Genomic DNA, 14,982 nt, shown 5'->3' with positions numbered 1-14,982 from the left:
TTATTAATTCAGCTACCATGGCAAAATCCAGAAGGTATGAGGTGAACACTTTGGGAAATTCATTAATAACAAAGCCTCACAATAAAATTTTTGGCATTTCTGGAGGGAGGAGGAGCTGCTTTGGCAAGATAGAGTTGGGGGGGCAGAGAGTGTTTGGGTTGTGGCTGCTTTGAAATTTTGCCTTACAAGGCAGGTGAAGCCAACCATGTAAGAAAACAGCTTCCTCTCCCAACAAGCTTCCTTATGGAGTAATAAACAGAGAGGAAACAGCTTCCAGTGCCACAAACGCCACAAAGAGGGCAAGTCATCCAAGACTTGGAATTTTGTCCATCCTAAATTTTTCTTACTGAGATTAACTGTTGATCAAGGTTGGTGCAAATATCTGGCATACACCAGTGGTAGTGAACCATAGCAACCATATTTTCTTGAAGTTTTACTTACTATTTTTTTCTTTTGGGATTTTAAATCTTCCAGCGCATCATCTAAAAGAAGGACATTATACATTAGTTTTCAAATATAAATTCATTTCAGCACACTCCAAACATTGATTTCACCTTGAGATATCAGGAAAAATTATGCATTGACCACTACCAACTCTAAACATCAGTAAACTTGTTATAAAATAACTAGAGTTTTTATGTGAAAATAAATCACTTAAAATGCTGAAACTGCTTATAAATTATAGTCCACTGTTATCACTTTACAGTTAGAACTATTAAAAAATTTTATGTACCATTTCCTCATTAAGCAAACCAATTCTAGCCAGTGCCCTGCTTTGACCTACATTAAAACTGGTACAACAATGGACCAAATACATTTAATCTCATGACTCAAAATACAGAGAAAAGCTTGAGGTCTAAGTATTAGCATATCTGAGTACCAGATTTACTGGCTTCAGTATTTCACATAAACCTCTTAACACATACTAGTTTCAAATGCCAGGTCAATTCCAAGCTTCAAAGCTCAATCTATTTCCTCCTTTCCATATTCTCAGACCACAGCAAAGCCCCCAGTTTTGTAAGAACAGCTACCAGAAGGTCATTTTTCTATTAGATGTTAAGAGACTGTTGCAACAGTCTAGCACAACAGCTAACCTCTGTAAGAGGAAGAGAAAGAAGAAAGGCCAAATGCATATGGGATTTTCCTGAAAGTCAATGTTTGGAGCTTGACACTCACAGAAAACTCACTGTAATAAACCATCACCTAATGCAGAAGATGCTCTCTCAACATATTAGCTTTCTACTATCTCTGTTCACAGCAAGAGATTTTAACAATACACTGTACAACTTTTTACCCTTTCTCAGCTCTAGTGAACACTGGCAGCTTACTTCCTGTAAAAATATACCTATTCTTACCCATTTTTAAAGACAGAAAAAGCTTCACAGAACTACAAGACACAAACTCAACCAAACTAAACACACTTTTTTTTTGTATTTTTACTATTTATAAATACATATTCCATACCATTCAAAGTTACTTCAGGAAAACTGCTACTTAAAAAATAGGGAAAAAAATAATTACTTGAAGTTTTCCAGAATGTAGAAATCCATTTCCATCAAATACACCTCTTTGTTAAATGTGCAAAACACTAAAACTGACATGCACATATTTGAAATTATATTATTTATACAATAAAAGGGTAACTACAACCATCCCCATTTGTAAATAGGACAAGGAAAAAGACAACATTTAATCCTGGGATGGACCACAGAAGATGGATAATTCCAGAAAGTGTGCATCTGCAAATTACTAAGGTACCTCTTCTCACCAAATGCTACATTTATATTAAAACACAACCTCACATGTTGCCCCACAGATTAATAGCTTAAAATGTATTGCAATGCAGTGTGGTACCATGAAACCAAATAAGCAGCAGAATACAGCCAGCTATCAATGGTTGCTCAAGAAACTGCAAGTGCTTTTGGTACAGAAATGCCTAGAACATCTTCTAAAAGCAATGCCATCAGTTTCAAGTGTGGGTGTTTCCTTCTGATCACTTCACCTCCTGTATTCAAGAACAACCTCAAGAAACACCCGCCCCTTAAGCATGGCCAAATGGCAATTACTGCGAAGTACTCTCAAGAAACCAACATATCTCATCTCCATTAAACATACAGAAAAAAAATAATTCATACTAGAGAAGTGAACACCTGCAATATACCTCATTTGTTTTCTCCAGCTTTGGGACAGATCAGCCTAAATCTTTAACAGTTGTTTGCCTGACCAGTCCTAAAAACTGAAACTCCATCATCTCTCTGCATCACCTTCCCTGGAGTCTAGCCACAAATTTTCTTCATTCACAGCATCCTTCCCAAATCTGGTGTACACTGATTATCCAGCACAGAGCTTTACTGCATTCAATAACAACCTCCAGTGTCTCAGTATGTTACACTAACTTATCCCAGAATAAAAATTTGGTTTTGAGCAACTTGGTTGATAGTTTGCTCTCTCAGCTATGCTTTCTCCTGCTTTACTGCTTCAATCCTACATTCGATTTTTCTTTTTCAAATATAGGACTTTTATCTCTGAGGTAAAACACTTCATTTTCATCCAGTCTCTGGAAGCACACAGGAATAATCCCTTTTGGCATGTTCTATCATCTACTAAACCCTTTAAACACAGGTTCAACAAAAGCACCAGACCTGCCAGTATGCTCAAAACAGCAATAAACACATTTAAGCAAAGTAGAAAAATATACTTTTTTTCTTATTCAGCCATGAAATGCAAATCATTCATTTCATCTTAGAAATGAATCACACAGCACCACAGAATATATGGACAATTTTATTTCTACATAAAAATGTATGTTCTGTGCTTGCATATCAAATGCAAACATTCAGTTTAAGAAAAATTCTAAAAGTGATGTTTAACTTGTAAGCTGTCACAAATTAAATACATCATGCTGCTCTGCAAGTCATAAAACACAGTGCAACACTGAGGTTTGCCTGTATTATTGCTCACATCACCATGAGATATTGTTACAGGCTGGACTGCTTTCAAGGAAAGTCTCAAATGAATTCTAACTACTGCAGACAAGTGCCACAGATGCTGCTTTTAAATAGCATGCAGATTCATTCTAATGCAAAATTTAACAACTTTTTATATATATTTGAAAACCTCCATTACTTCTCAGTTTTGTTACACTTCCAATTTTCCTTAGCTCTCAAAAAAGCAGAAAAACCCACTTATACCTTTCCCACTCAGGAAAACATAAGTATGCTTTGGAGAACTTGGGAGAGAAAAGATATCCTGACAAATAAATTAGACACATCTGCTATAAATCTCTTCCTTTTTGTATAAGGATAACAGATGACTGCTGGAATACTTGTGAGATGCAAGTATCAAGGGAACTACTACTACTGTTTATACTTCCTTTCCCCTTGATCCTACTTTTACATCATATTTTATTCCATTCCACATTTGACACATGCAAAGACAGGAGAAAGTTAGCACCATTTTATAAGTGAAGTGAAAGATTAAGCAGTTTCCTTCCTGCTCTTTCATGAACTATGTGGTAGAAAAAATTTAGCTAATACTACTAATTTCAGTATCAACTAAAAGGCTACCCTTGTCCTCCTGGAAGCCAAATTATCCAAAGCATTTCTATTATCACAGCAAGCATTATCCTCAACTAGCTACATATTTAAAAATAAATAAATAAAACACAAGAAAAAAGTACTTACTATTTCTTTCTGTCCGTTTGGAAAAGAAAAAAATTAGCAGAGTTCTTATACACCAGATTCTTTAGAAAAAAAAGAAGAATTACATTAATTAAAATATATTACAGTAACCATTTCTGAAGTCATTTAGCAAACAACATTTAGCAGATTTATTTCACAAATACAGACAAAAACCTTCAAACACTATTCATATAAAAAGTAAAAAATAAATTAGCACCTTGTCAACAAGCTATCAATATTGCTCTAAATAAAGCATCTTTTCAATTGAAATTAACTGTTACTTAAGGCAGAAATACTAAAGCAGCAGCAATATCATCACTTGCTAAAAAATGTTCAGCTGAAAATTACTTAGTCATCACTTCTTATTTGATAGATTAATAAGGCATTTTATCCAAAAAAAGAAACTTACCAGTTCAGACCCAAAATTAAGGCCCAAGAGATTTGTGGGAAGAATTCTAATACCAATGAAAACCATGTGATAGAGCTATTGTACAAATGCTCTCCCAAGCAGAATTAACTGACCTGAGTCCTGGTGATTTTAGAGAAGCCTCAGTCTGCTCAGTTTCTGTAGGGTTTCAGCTGACTTAGCTGGAGCAGTTTACACCAAGATGAAGTTAAACTGATCTATGACCCTTTTACATTTGAAAGGTCTCTTTGCAATCATCAGGACTTCATTTGTTTAAAAGCTTAGAATTGCTTCTAATATTAAGCTGACACTTCTCCTGGTAAGTTATTCAGTCTAAGCCAAGTGGCAAACCTCATCCACCAAGCCATTCCAAGCATCCAAAACCCTCCTAATGTTAATTAAATAATAGAGCCTAAGCTAGCAATGCATCATTTAAGAAAAAAAAACAATCTTAAAGGCTAGAAAAGTTATCTGATTAAAAGCATGCATAAGAAAGCAGGCAAAAGGCTCTAAGAGCTTTCATAATGACTTAATTCATAAGAACATCTTCTGTATTTATACAATGGCTGCCCAGTTAGAAATGCCTTCAAGTATTAACAACACAGCCCAAGTCAGGCAAGTTGGATGAGGTATCTGGAATCTGAGAGCAGCCTATCCAAGGTAAGAGAAACAAAGAAGTTTAAGTATACCATGTTCAAAGGTGTGCTATAATAACTGATCTAACAATACAGGTGGATTTATCCACTAACACAACACAAAATGTGTATTTCTAAAGTACCAGAAGATATAAATGTTTAGAGGGTTTAAATTGCCTTAAATACCTTGTTACAAAGGCAAAAGCATTATTTCTTTTTAAATGTATGCTTAATAGTCTTCTACCTAAAGCTGTATTCTAAATATGAAGTAAGTCAGACATCATTAAATAAAAAAGCATTTCCTCTGTAAGAAATCTGAAACAGAAGTTTAATAGGGGATCATTTCAACCAATTTTACAAAAAAGAAAACATATTTCTTTGAAAATCAGAACATCCAAATTAAAACTATTTCAAATAAAAATCAGCTCAAGAAGAGCACCCTTCTAAAATGCTAACATATTTCTTCAACTTTTCAAGTATTTCAGTACACATTTAAAATTAATGACGTTCTATTCCTAAAACTGAACTTGCACTTCCAACATCCGTAACTTGCTGAGACCCTGAGGGACTGACCTAAGGCAGAAATAAGTTGGTGACTGACTGCAAGCTGGAAAAGGCAGACATACTCCAGTTTGATTAGGTCTGAAAAATCTCTAGAGCTATTACTGGGTGGCACCAGGCATTCAGCATGGAGTCACCTCTTGACCGAGAACAAAGACAAGCTGGCAGCTGCTTGCCATTCATATCTGCCAAAAAAAGCTGAAGGGGAATAGCTTAAGGGAAAAAAAAAAATCTGATAAACAGTTGCAAGTCATAAGAGAACAACAGACTGATTCTAAGTGCTAGTAAGCTGACATCTAAATCTGAATTTTACAGAGAGCCATCTTGAGAAAAATAAGCAGAACTGGACAAACTAGAGAATAAAAGTCCAACATGTAAATTCAAACCACAGCACAAGAAGCCATCACCTTCAATAATAAAAGCTTTCATTTCTATACTAATTCTAACACACTTATGTGAAAGGAGGCTGGTAATACTTCCCCTTTTACAAGCCTTTCCTATCAGCACGAACAAGCCTCACACACTAACAACAAAGACTTTAAAATGCTTGTCCTTAAGAACAAAATTAATTCATATTGCTGCCAAAGATTAATTTGAGCTCTAATTTCTATATTAATCCTTTCCAGTCAAGATCCTGCTGCCCATGTATTTTCTCCACAGGAGTACACAACTGCAATATATCAGTATATTACAAATAATGACATACAAACACCATCTTCACCTTGGGGGTTTTCCATGTGTTACACTATACTCATCAAACTTGCAAAGTCTCAAATATTTACTTTGACTTTGCCTTCACATCTAAAGCTAGGGCATGTACAAACCATGCCTTCATACAAAGGTGCTGTAAAAATGGAAGTACTTATGATCATTTCAGCAAATCAGTAAATGCACCACGCTCCCCATCATTAGGGAAGATGCTCAGCAGGCTGCTCTCACCCCCCCTGATGGTCTGGAGGAAGGGAAGGCAGCAAAGCAGCTGTTCAGTGAGGTGGGAGCTCTTTTTGTTACTTTTAGAAAAGTGGATTTCTTAGACAACAAAAGCCACTCATCAGGACAAGCAGCCAATCAGCTCAGTGGAACAAACATGTAGCAATACTTTCTCCAGTTCACATACAACAAAGTTTGTATATTTTCTTGTTGAAGAAAACAGTCAGTGATTTTCCAGAAAAACAGCTATTTATGTAAAAGTAGTTTTCAACACACTTAGGGTGACAACTTTTCAAGTCCATTCTGTGTTAAAAGTCACCCAACACATAAAGTAAGTTTCTCCATTCATTCTTGTATTTTTCCCAGGTTTATACACTATATTTTACGTGTAGATGACATACCTTTGGTTACTTCTGTATAGTAATGTTACTTCCCAAATGGCAATTAAAACAAAACCCAAGAAATAGAGTAAAAACAAAACCCTTGTACATATACTACATTATCTTACAGCTGTTCAGACACAGCTCTCTAGCCCCAGCATAATTTTGATAAGCCAAGTAACTTTGGATGCTATTATCTTTTGATGATAAGACCTAGCTCTATACTAAACCCAGACCCACAAGACACATTCCCCCCAAAGAAAGTGTCTGCCTACCTACTTGAATCTATTTTAGAAGAAAAAATTCAGCAAGTTATGACATCTCAAGGATTGTCAAAGCAAACTCAAACCCCTGCTGAGATGTATTTTCCATCTCCTTTTATCAAAGAGACAGCAGTTAGAAAATAAAAAAAAGGCATATTTACTTACATCAATGGAAATGCAAAAAATGGAAGTGTCATTGTCAGCCTTGCTGTCCATTCATCAGGAAGACACCACAAATATACAATTAAGCAAGTAATAAGGTAAAGAACTGAGGAGTAGAGAAGAAGCCTTCCAACCCATAGTTTCTGTAGCCTCTGATTTTTTTCTCTAAATTCTTCTAATGTCTGTATTTCCTGCAAATAAACAGGGTTCAGCCTTATTAGTGCAATTAGTAAGAGGTTTTACTAAGCTGCCTTTAAATGTTTGCTAAAATCAGCCCTATCAGTCTGATACTTGATTAGAAAAGTCAAGCAGCTCTTTGATAAATGACAATATTTGCCCAAAGATAATTTTCATAGCCTAAATACTCCATACTAATAAGGCTATGATATGGGCCACTTGCACCTTATTAGCAATTGCTAAGAAAAGTTAAAAATCAGCACTTTTTCACATTTGTAATGCATTAGTATATTTGGGAGAAGTGAAAAATACCAGAATCTTATGCATGGCAGTCTTTACTATCACAGAAGTCACTACTAGGCATACTCAGCATTCTAAAGCTTTCATCAGGTACCTGTGGAATGTTAAATATCTCTGACATTTTTCTACTAACATGGCAAATTGCTGGAACCTCTCCACCATTTTACTTGTTTTCCTTTCAGTACTTGTCTCACATTAAGAGTGCAATCATGAACATCTGTAGGATGGTATATTAATAAATGATGGAGCAATGCTCAGCTATGTTAACCATTCTGACTGTATTTCAAGTGACAACAGAAGTACTCACAGCTTCATTAAAAGGAAAACAAAAATATCAACAATGTATTTCAAAACAGTTAATTTCCCCACAGAGTACGGACATCTGTCACAAATGCTGGTGAAAAATCACAATTGATTACTGAACAATTGATTACTATCCAGTTATTCTGCCCCTGACCTTACTTACTACCACTACAGTTACAACTTGTACACATAAAACCATACACTGAAGCTTTTCCAATCAACCTGATGAATGGAACTTGCATTAGTGACATTTTCCTTTACAGGGGACTTTAGCAATTAGTTATAACTGAATTGTGTAATCAAGGCGGCTTCATATTCATTCCCATTTCAGGCTCTCTAAATAAATACTTGCCCTGCAGCTTCTCACTATCTATTATACAGTATTGGTATTTTTTAAATGACTAAACAGTAAGGGGAAAAATTATAACAATTTCTCTGATGTGCAGAATCTCTACTACTGGAATAATTACCAAAATAATTTTAAATTTCATGAGAGTATTTTACCTAATGAGAAAGAAATATATGACAGCAAAAAGGATTTTCTAAACAAAAAATCAAAGAAAACACCAAAAAAGCAAACACATACCTTATCTATTTTCTCTAATACTTCTACAGTGGAAGGCTTTGCCTGCTTACAAGGGAAATAACAAAGATATTAATCTCACTTTTAAAAACTCAGTATTTTGTAGATTACTGTACATTAACAGTTTCCCAACAAAAGACATACTCATAATAAATTAATAAATTATCCATTTTACATAAAGGTAAGAAGTTTCCTACTTTGGTGTGACAAATAAAAAGGATTGTAATGAATCACTATTTTACAGCTGGCATTACTCTAACCTGAAAGCTCCTCTCCTACATCACAAAAAATGAAAATCTATAATGCTTCTACAGCAATAATGAATGTGTAGGTGGAAAGCAAAACAAGAACAGAATTGATGAGTGGCAGAAATAGGCAAAACACAGAGAATATAGAGGAAGCCCTAATCTGAGTACTCCAGCTTTTTACTACTATTCATCCCATATAAGGACACATGGTGTAAATAAATCATAAGCAGCTGCAAATAAGGGCTGCCATCACCAGTAAAATTCCCTATAGGAGCACCTGGAAATCCACCTTCTAGAAATCTTTCCTAATTTCTGAGAATTATCACACCACAATCTTTCTCCTCCCTTCACACTACAAATTCAAAAGCCACAGCTCACACTGCATCCCCCTGAAAGTGAGTTTCTATTACACAAAACTGACATTCCAGCTGAAGTTTCACCTTTAAGGGAGTTTTGTAGGGAAGACTCTGCAGTCAACTGCTAATAAGCAAAGGCAAACCTAGACTCAAGGAACTCACACCTGCCAGGAGAGTAGTCAGAAACCTCATGCCTCCTCTTCCTCATAAACTCAGTACACCACTCAACAACCAATACAGCAGAGTGGAAGACAGACTTGTACAGGATTAAGTAGCTACCAAACCATTTTTTAAAACAGCCAGAAATGTGTCTGCACATACCCATTTTTATCTAGGTCACCAACCTGTCAAGTCACAGATGCTGCAGTTTCTATCCCAATGATGCACAACAAAAGTATTTAGATTTACAGAAAGAGTTAAAACTGTATTTTTTAAAGTTAATCAAGCCAGTGCCAGACTGGTACTGCAAAGGAAATGAAAGACAACAGCAGAGTTTCACAGCTTAGTGATTTAGCAAAGAATACTTTTGGTCATGATATCTCTCACTACTGGACTTTTAATGACATACTCACAGGAAAAGTTCAGCACTAGCATTCAGCCAGCATTAATAGTCAACATGTCCTAGATACTCCCATCTTCTGGACTAAAGGTTATTACATTGTTACACAATGTTACTTACCCTCCATCTTGAAATTAATCCACCCATCTTCTATTGTGGACAAATGTTGGCAGAGCTATCAATCTTCTACAAGAATTCACAGCTAGAAATAAAGCATTAAGCACTTAGGAGTAATCTAACAACATGACCAAAGATTCTCAAATTCATTCCAACATCTTAAGAAATCAAAATATTGTATAAAGCCATTGTCTAGCTATCTACCTATGTGCTATCTTTAAATTCATTTTTCTGATTCACAGGCCACCCTGTAAGTCAGTTGATCAGCTCAGATGTGGCCAAAGTTATTTTTATTTTGGAAATACTAAACTAGCAGGGAGTTCTCAAAACACAGGCACAAATGAACTGCAAAAAGAGCAACCAAAACACTCCAGCAGAAAAACAATTTTGAAAACTTAGTATTGGGCACAATTATTTAAGATACTGATTTCCTGTTATTTCGTCTGCTGCCCCTAAGCATAACTCAGTATTCCTTTTTAGTTGCAACTCTAGGCATTCAGCATTAACACCCTATTAACATCTCATCCTGTTCATGAGAAAATTTCTCAAATAAATCTATTTCTTTTTCATGCTCTCACCAACAAGAATATGCTGTGTGCTCAGTTTTAAGTTCAAAGAACCAGTTTCAAAGATTTCATTTGCTGTACAAAAGCACTACATTGACAGGTCTTCCCTGCACAACTCACAAGTCAGTCATCAGCACATCAAATGACTCTAAAACAATTCCAAAGGGGCAAGAGCAGCTCACCTCACCCCACACAAGCCTGGAACCCATGAACAACACTAATTTGATGATCTGGGTCTAAGCTCCTGAAAGAAAATTGTAACAACTTCCCATTTGAAGATAGCTGAATCAATTGAACCTTAGGATGCAGACTTTCTCTCCATCCATTTAATATACAAGTTTTTTTACCTATTTAACAAAAAAGTAATCAGTTCAAAACAACCCTGACAGTAAACTAATGCTCAAACCCAGCCAGGACTCAAACCTTTTCCATTCTGGAATGAAACGCTAACACTTATTAAAACAAAGCCGTGATCTAGCTAGACAGAAATATAAGTGATCATTATCTTGCTTATTAAGTTTCCTTTGGCCAAAAATGGAAAGATACATTTCAATCCAAATTTGATTTGGATGGAAAAAATTTTCTGAGGCTGCTAGAGCAACTTCATATGTATAGGATACACACTGCTCACTAGCACAAACACTGCTGTAGTCTGGTAAGCTCCCCGCCTTTTAAGAAAGCCAAGGACTTCAGAACTACAGGCCCCACTGGCTTCAGAAACCATCCCTCAAAGATAAGGAAATCCATATCAGAAATGCCACGAGAACAAAGCTAGAACAGATGGGCAAATCAGCTCTACTGCTGCCAAATGAGTAGCACCAAGGGCTGAGATACAGAAAAAGCAATTACCCCTTGGACTCGAACAAATTCTCAAAATAATCACTACTGCAGCAACTCACCTCAGTAAAACTGCAGTCTTTTCTTTTAAACACACAATCTAACACCAAGAATTTTACACAACTGTGACTCTACAGACACAGGTGAGCTTTTGCATGGTGGGTATTGCAGTAGATCTGAGCCTACACTTTCTTCCCAGCTATTTCTACAGACACAGAGCCTTTACATTGTTTTGCAATGGAGATACTGTGTCAAATAGCCAATTGAGAAGCCTGTAAAGCCAGCACAAGGCTCCCAAATCTGGCTTGTTTCCCTAGCATTGCCACTGCCCTTAGGAGAAACGGTGGCTCTCAGCTGTGCACACAGAGACACAGAGATGCTCACATGGCCTTTGTGTGTGCCACTTTCCTTCAAACCACAGTGTGAGAACCTCTCCGCTGGAAGTGTTAGAGGATCTTTTGGGAACAAATTATCCATGAGCTACTGGTGACTCTGACTTATAGCAATAACACGTTCACAGTGCTATTGCTACACAAGGTTTTTTTAAATATCTGGTAAACACTTGGAAGAGAAACGGGTTTGACAAGTGTCACTATGCACCTGATTTTACAGGAGCTGTGATGATGACAGGCTTCACAGATGCTGCTCTGCAAGTCTGCAATACTACCAAAACCCTTCCCCAAAGAGGTATTAAGGGATTAGGGCCACTAGATCCACACTTACAGTTTAGCCACTGAATCCTCAGTGAGGAGGTGGAAAATTTTCTATGATTACTATGGAGTGCCTCAGACATTCTCCTTCTTCCCCTCTCTCCTTCTTGACATGACAACACAAATTGTCTTCAATTTGCCTTCAATTGCTTCAAGCTCTCCTCCTCCCTCCTCACCTGCCACTCCACATACCTACCACTAATATCTATTCTACTCCTCACGGCAAGAGATCATCCACAAGCTACTTCCTTCCCATGCCCTGAACAACAAATTATTGCACAGGACTTTTCCCTCCTGAGGACTGCACTCTAGCACTGAGCTGTGCATTTCACTGACTAAGCAGTAGAGCAGTTGGACTTATTTCCACACACATTATCACTGATGCAATACACAAATAAGATAACTGCAACACGTCCTAGGCTTAAAACTGACAAAATAAGCACTAAAAACACCGAACAGACAAGCTTAAGAAAACACTACTATCAATTTTATTACCTGACTCTCTCAAAAAAATATTCATAGCAGCTTCTCTACTCCCAAAATATTTAAGTTATTTATTAAAAAGCAGAAGTGCCAGACTAAGAGACCAGAGCAGAAAAAGCATCTTCTTCGAATGAGGCAAAAAGCCACTAAGACATCCACGCCCATCCACCCAGGTGGAGAAAATAGCTTCATGATCTCATTACACTTTTATCAAGTCAGTCTCAAATTTCTTCAGGCTTGTTAATGTTTTGCAGGTTAAAAGTTCCCCAAAATCTCAGTCTCCCAAGTAAATTTTAATAATTGACATGCTGAAATTCAAGACTGAATAACATCAAGAGAAGACATACTACAAGAAAAAAAAAGGAAGTTAGAAACTTGTTATCAAGGCCTTGCATAGAGTCATACAGACCTCTCCCCTTAAGAAATGGGCAATGCTTTTCAAATAGGCCTTTTTTGCAAACTTAATCATTCCACTTTCTGTAAGTATTTTTAGATATTTACCACTACAAAGAACACAAATTCTACCATTCAAATTGAATCTCTAGTTCTGCTCACAGTTTGCTCAAAATTTACTGACCTCAGAAACTTCCACTGTGACCATAAAAAGTTTCTCTAGCTGAGCGCCGCGGACAAGGAAACAAGCAAAACCGAACCAGGAGCATCACCCACCACCTACTGCCAGCCTGTCCTAGGACGCCTCAGTTACAACAAAACACTAAACTTTCTTCCATTCAAACTTCACTTTCGGCTGTTTCCGTCTGCAAACATCCCCCAAAAGTCCTATGCTTTGCAGAGCTTTAATTAAAAACGCAAATTAGCTCCCACACGGACTGCTCAGCGCCGGAGCGAGAAGTGGGTGGGTCGGGCGCTCTTTTTTGAAACCCAACCCCAGCGGGCTGCGCGAGGGGCGGCCGGTGCGGGCCCGGCGGGCCGGGAGGGCGCAGCCGGAGGTCAGCGGAGCCCCCGGCTCCCGAGGGCGCTAACAGAGGTCAGCGGAGCCCCCGGCTCCTCGAGGGCACAACCGGAGGTCAGCGGAGCCCCAGCTCCCCGGCCGCCACACCCGCAGCGCCCCCCGCTTCCGCCCCGGCGCCCGCCGCCCTTCCCGCAGCCGGGGGCTTCCCCCTCCGAGGCTGCACCGCGGCCCGCCCCGCCCCGCTGCCCGGAGGGAGAGAGGGAGGAGGCACCTGCCGCTCTGCTCCGCTTCGCGCCCCGGGCCGGTACCCGAGTGCTCCTGTGGGGAGCGCCGGGCGCCCCTCACCCGCCCCCCGCGCCCCCGTCCCACCGCGGAGCCGCTCGGGGCCGGGCCGCGCATCCCCCGCCATCGCGTACCTGCCGCGGGCCGGGCCGCGCATCCCGCCCGCCGCCAACGCCGCCGCAGGAGGAGCGCGGCGCCCGGGCGCTGCTCCCACCAGGCCCCGCGCGGCCGCCGCAGCCAATCAGCGCCTCGCTGCCGCGGGGCGCGCTGGAGCGGGGCGGGGCGGGGCCGGGCCGCGCTCCGGGCGGGCGGCGGCTGTGCCGGGGCTGGGCGGTGCTGCTGCGCTACGCTGCCCGCTCCGCTCCGTACGCTAGCGGAGCCGGCCGTGCAGTGCCGTGTTGTACCCGGCCGTGCCGCTCCGGACCGTACCGGATGGTACCCGACCGGGCCGTGACATGCCGATGCGCCGCTCCCGCCGCGCTTCGCGGCCCGGCCCGGGCGGTGTCCCGGGCGGCTCTGCCCAGCCAAGTTCAGGCGGGCGATGTCGGAAGGCGCTCACCATCTTCCTGCGGCTCTCGCTGATCTCTGTTACAGAAAATAAAGATGTTTTAAGGCAAAACCGCAAGAACGTGAGGGCCGAAGTGTCGTGTGGAGGTTTGCAGGCCTCCCGGCCCCGGCGCTCAGCCAAGGAGGCCGTGCTGACAAAGAGCCGCCGTGCTGCGGGTGTGCTCTGCGGGCAGAGCCTCTGACGGTCACAGCGCACGGCTGCTCTCACCGACCCCTTCCTTCCAGCCGCCATGTGTTCAATATCTTTGGAGAGAAGCTGAACGCTGAATGTCTTTAAATCCCATTACTGTAATCACAATGCCCTCTCCCTTCCATCAGCTTTCTGACGTCGCTGGCTCCCATCCCTTGCCTCATGCCGAGAGGACACAGGAACAGAGAATAAATACTTGCTCGGTTTGCACTGTTTCTGAAATGCCGTGTTCAGAAGTTTTAGCACTACAGTAACACAAGTGCATGCACATAAATGTGGAAGAAAGTCCTTCCAAGTGCCTTGTAGCAAAAACTGCTATGCAGAAGCTGTATATCTTCAGCTTACCTTGCATTGTTGAAATTCTTGTATGTAGCAGTGCATCATAATACAGCCTATAAATGTTGGGGTTTTCCCAGCTGTGATAGGTTTGACCCTGGTCACAAGGTCAACTTCCTGCTCCTTCCACCTCTGGAAGATGACTAGGAAAAGTCAGAGAGTTCATGGGTTGGGTTAAAGGATAGTTTAGTAAGTGAATGAAAGAAAAATAAAATATGGTGCAAGGGAAATAACTAACCACCTCCCACAAGCAGACTGATGCCCAGCAATTGATGATTCTGGAAGACAAACAGCCCTCCCACCTTCTTATTCTGCAATCCCAGTTTTATTGCTGAGAATGATATTATGTGGTATGGAATATCCTCTTGGCAAGTTTGGGTGTGCTGTCCTGGCTGTTTCCCCTCCCAAAATTGTTGCCTACCCCCAGCCCACTCCCTA

At 40.1% G+C, this 14,982-nt stretch overlaps 1 protein-coding gene across 4 annotated transcripts in view; it reads right to left on the bottom strand.

Moving 5' to 3' along the window:
- Positions 1-13,670, bottom strand: part of LNPK (lunapark, ER junction formation factor) — a 48,595-nt gene extending 34,925 nt beyond the window's left edge. For 3 of the 4 annotated variants that reach the window (XR_009114638.1, XR_009114639.1, XM_058027666.1), the window contains exons 1-6: positions 13,586-13,670; positions 9,664-9,745; positions 8,384-8,428; positions 7,021-7,208; positions 3,684-3,742; positions 442-482 (exon numbers count right to left, since the gene is read on the bottom strand). Coding sequence is in view for 2 of the 4 variants with exons in the window: in XM_058027666.1 (XP_057883649.1) it covers positions 442-482; positions 3,684-3,742; positions 7,021-7,208; positions 8,384-8,428; positions 9,664-9,690 (360 nt within the window). In the remaining 2 variants the exon portion in view is untranslated. The remainder of the gene's footprint in view (positions 1-441; positions 483-3,683; positions 3,743-7,020; positions 7,209-8,383; positions 8,429-9,663; positions 9,746-13,585) is intronic. The other variant, XM_058027667.1, reaches the window with a different exon arrangement.
- Between the last annotated feature and the right edge of the window lie 1,312 nt (positions 13,671-14,982).

The sequence above is a fragment of the Melospiza georgiana genome, chromosome 7, assembly GCF_028018845.1.
Source record: "Melospiza georgiana isolate bMelGeo1 chromosome 7, bMelGeo1.pri, whole genome shotgun sequence".
NCBI lineage: Eukaryota > Metazoa > Chordata > Aves > Passeriformes > Passerellidae > Melospiza > Melospiza georgiana.
This window is presented reverse-complemented; position numbering and strand designations above follow the sequence as displayed.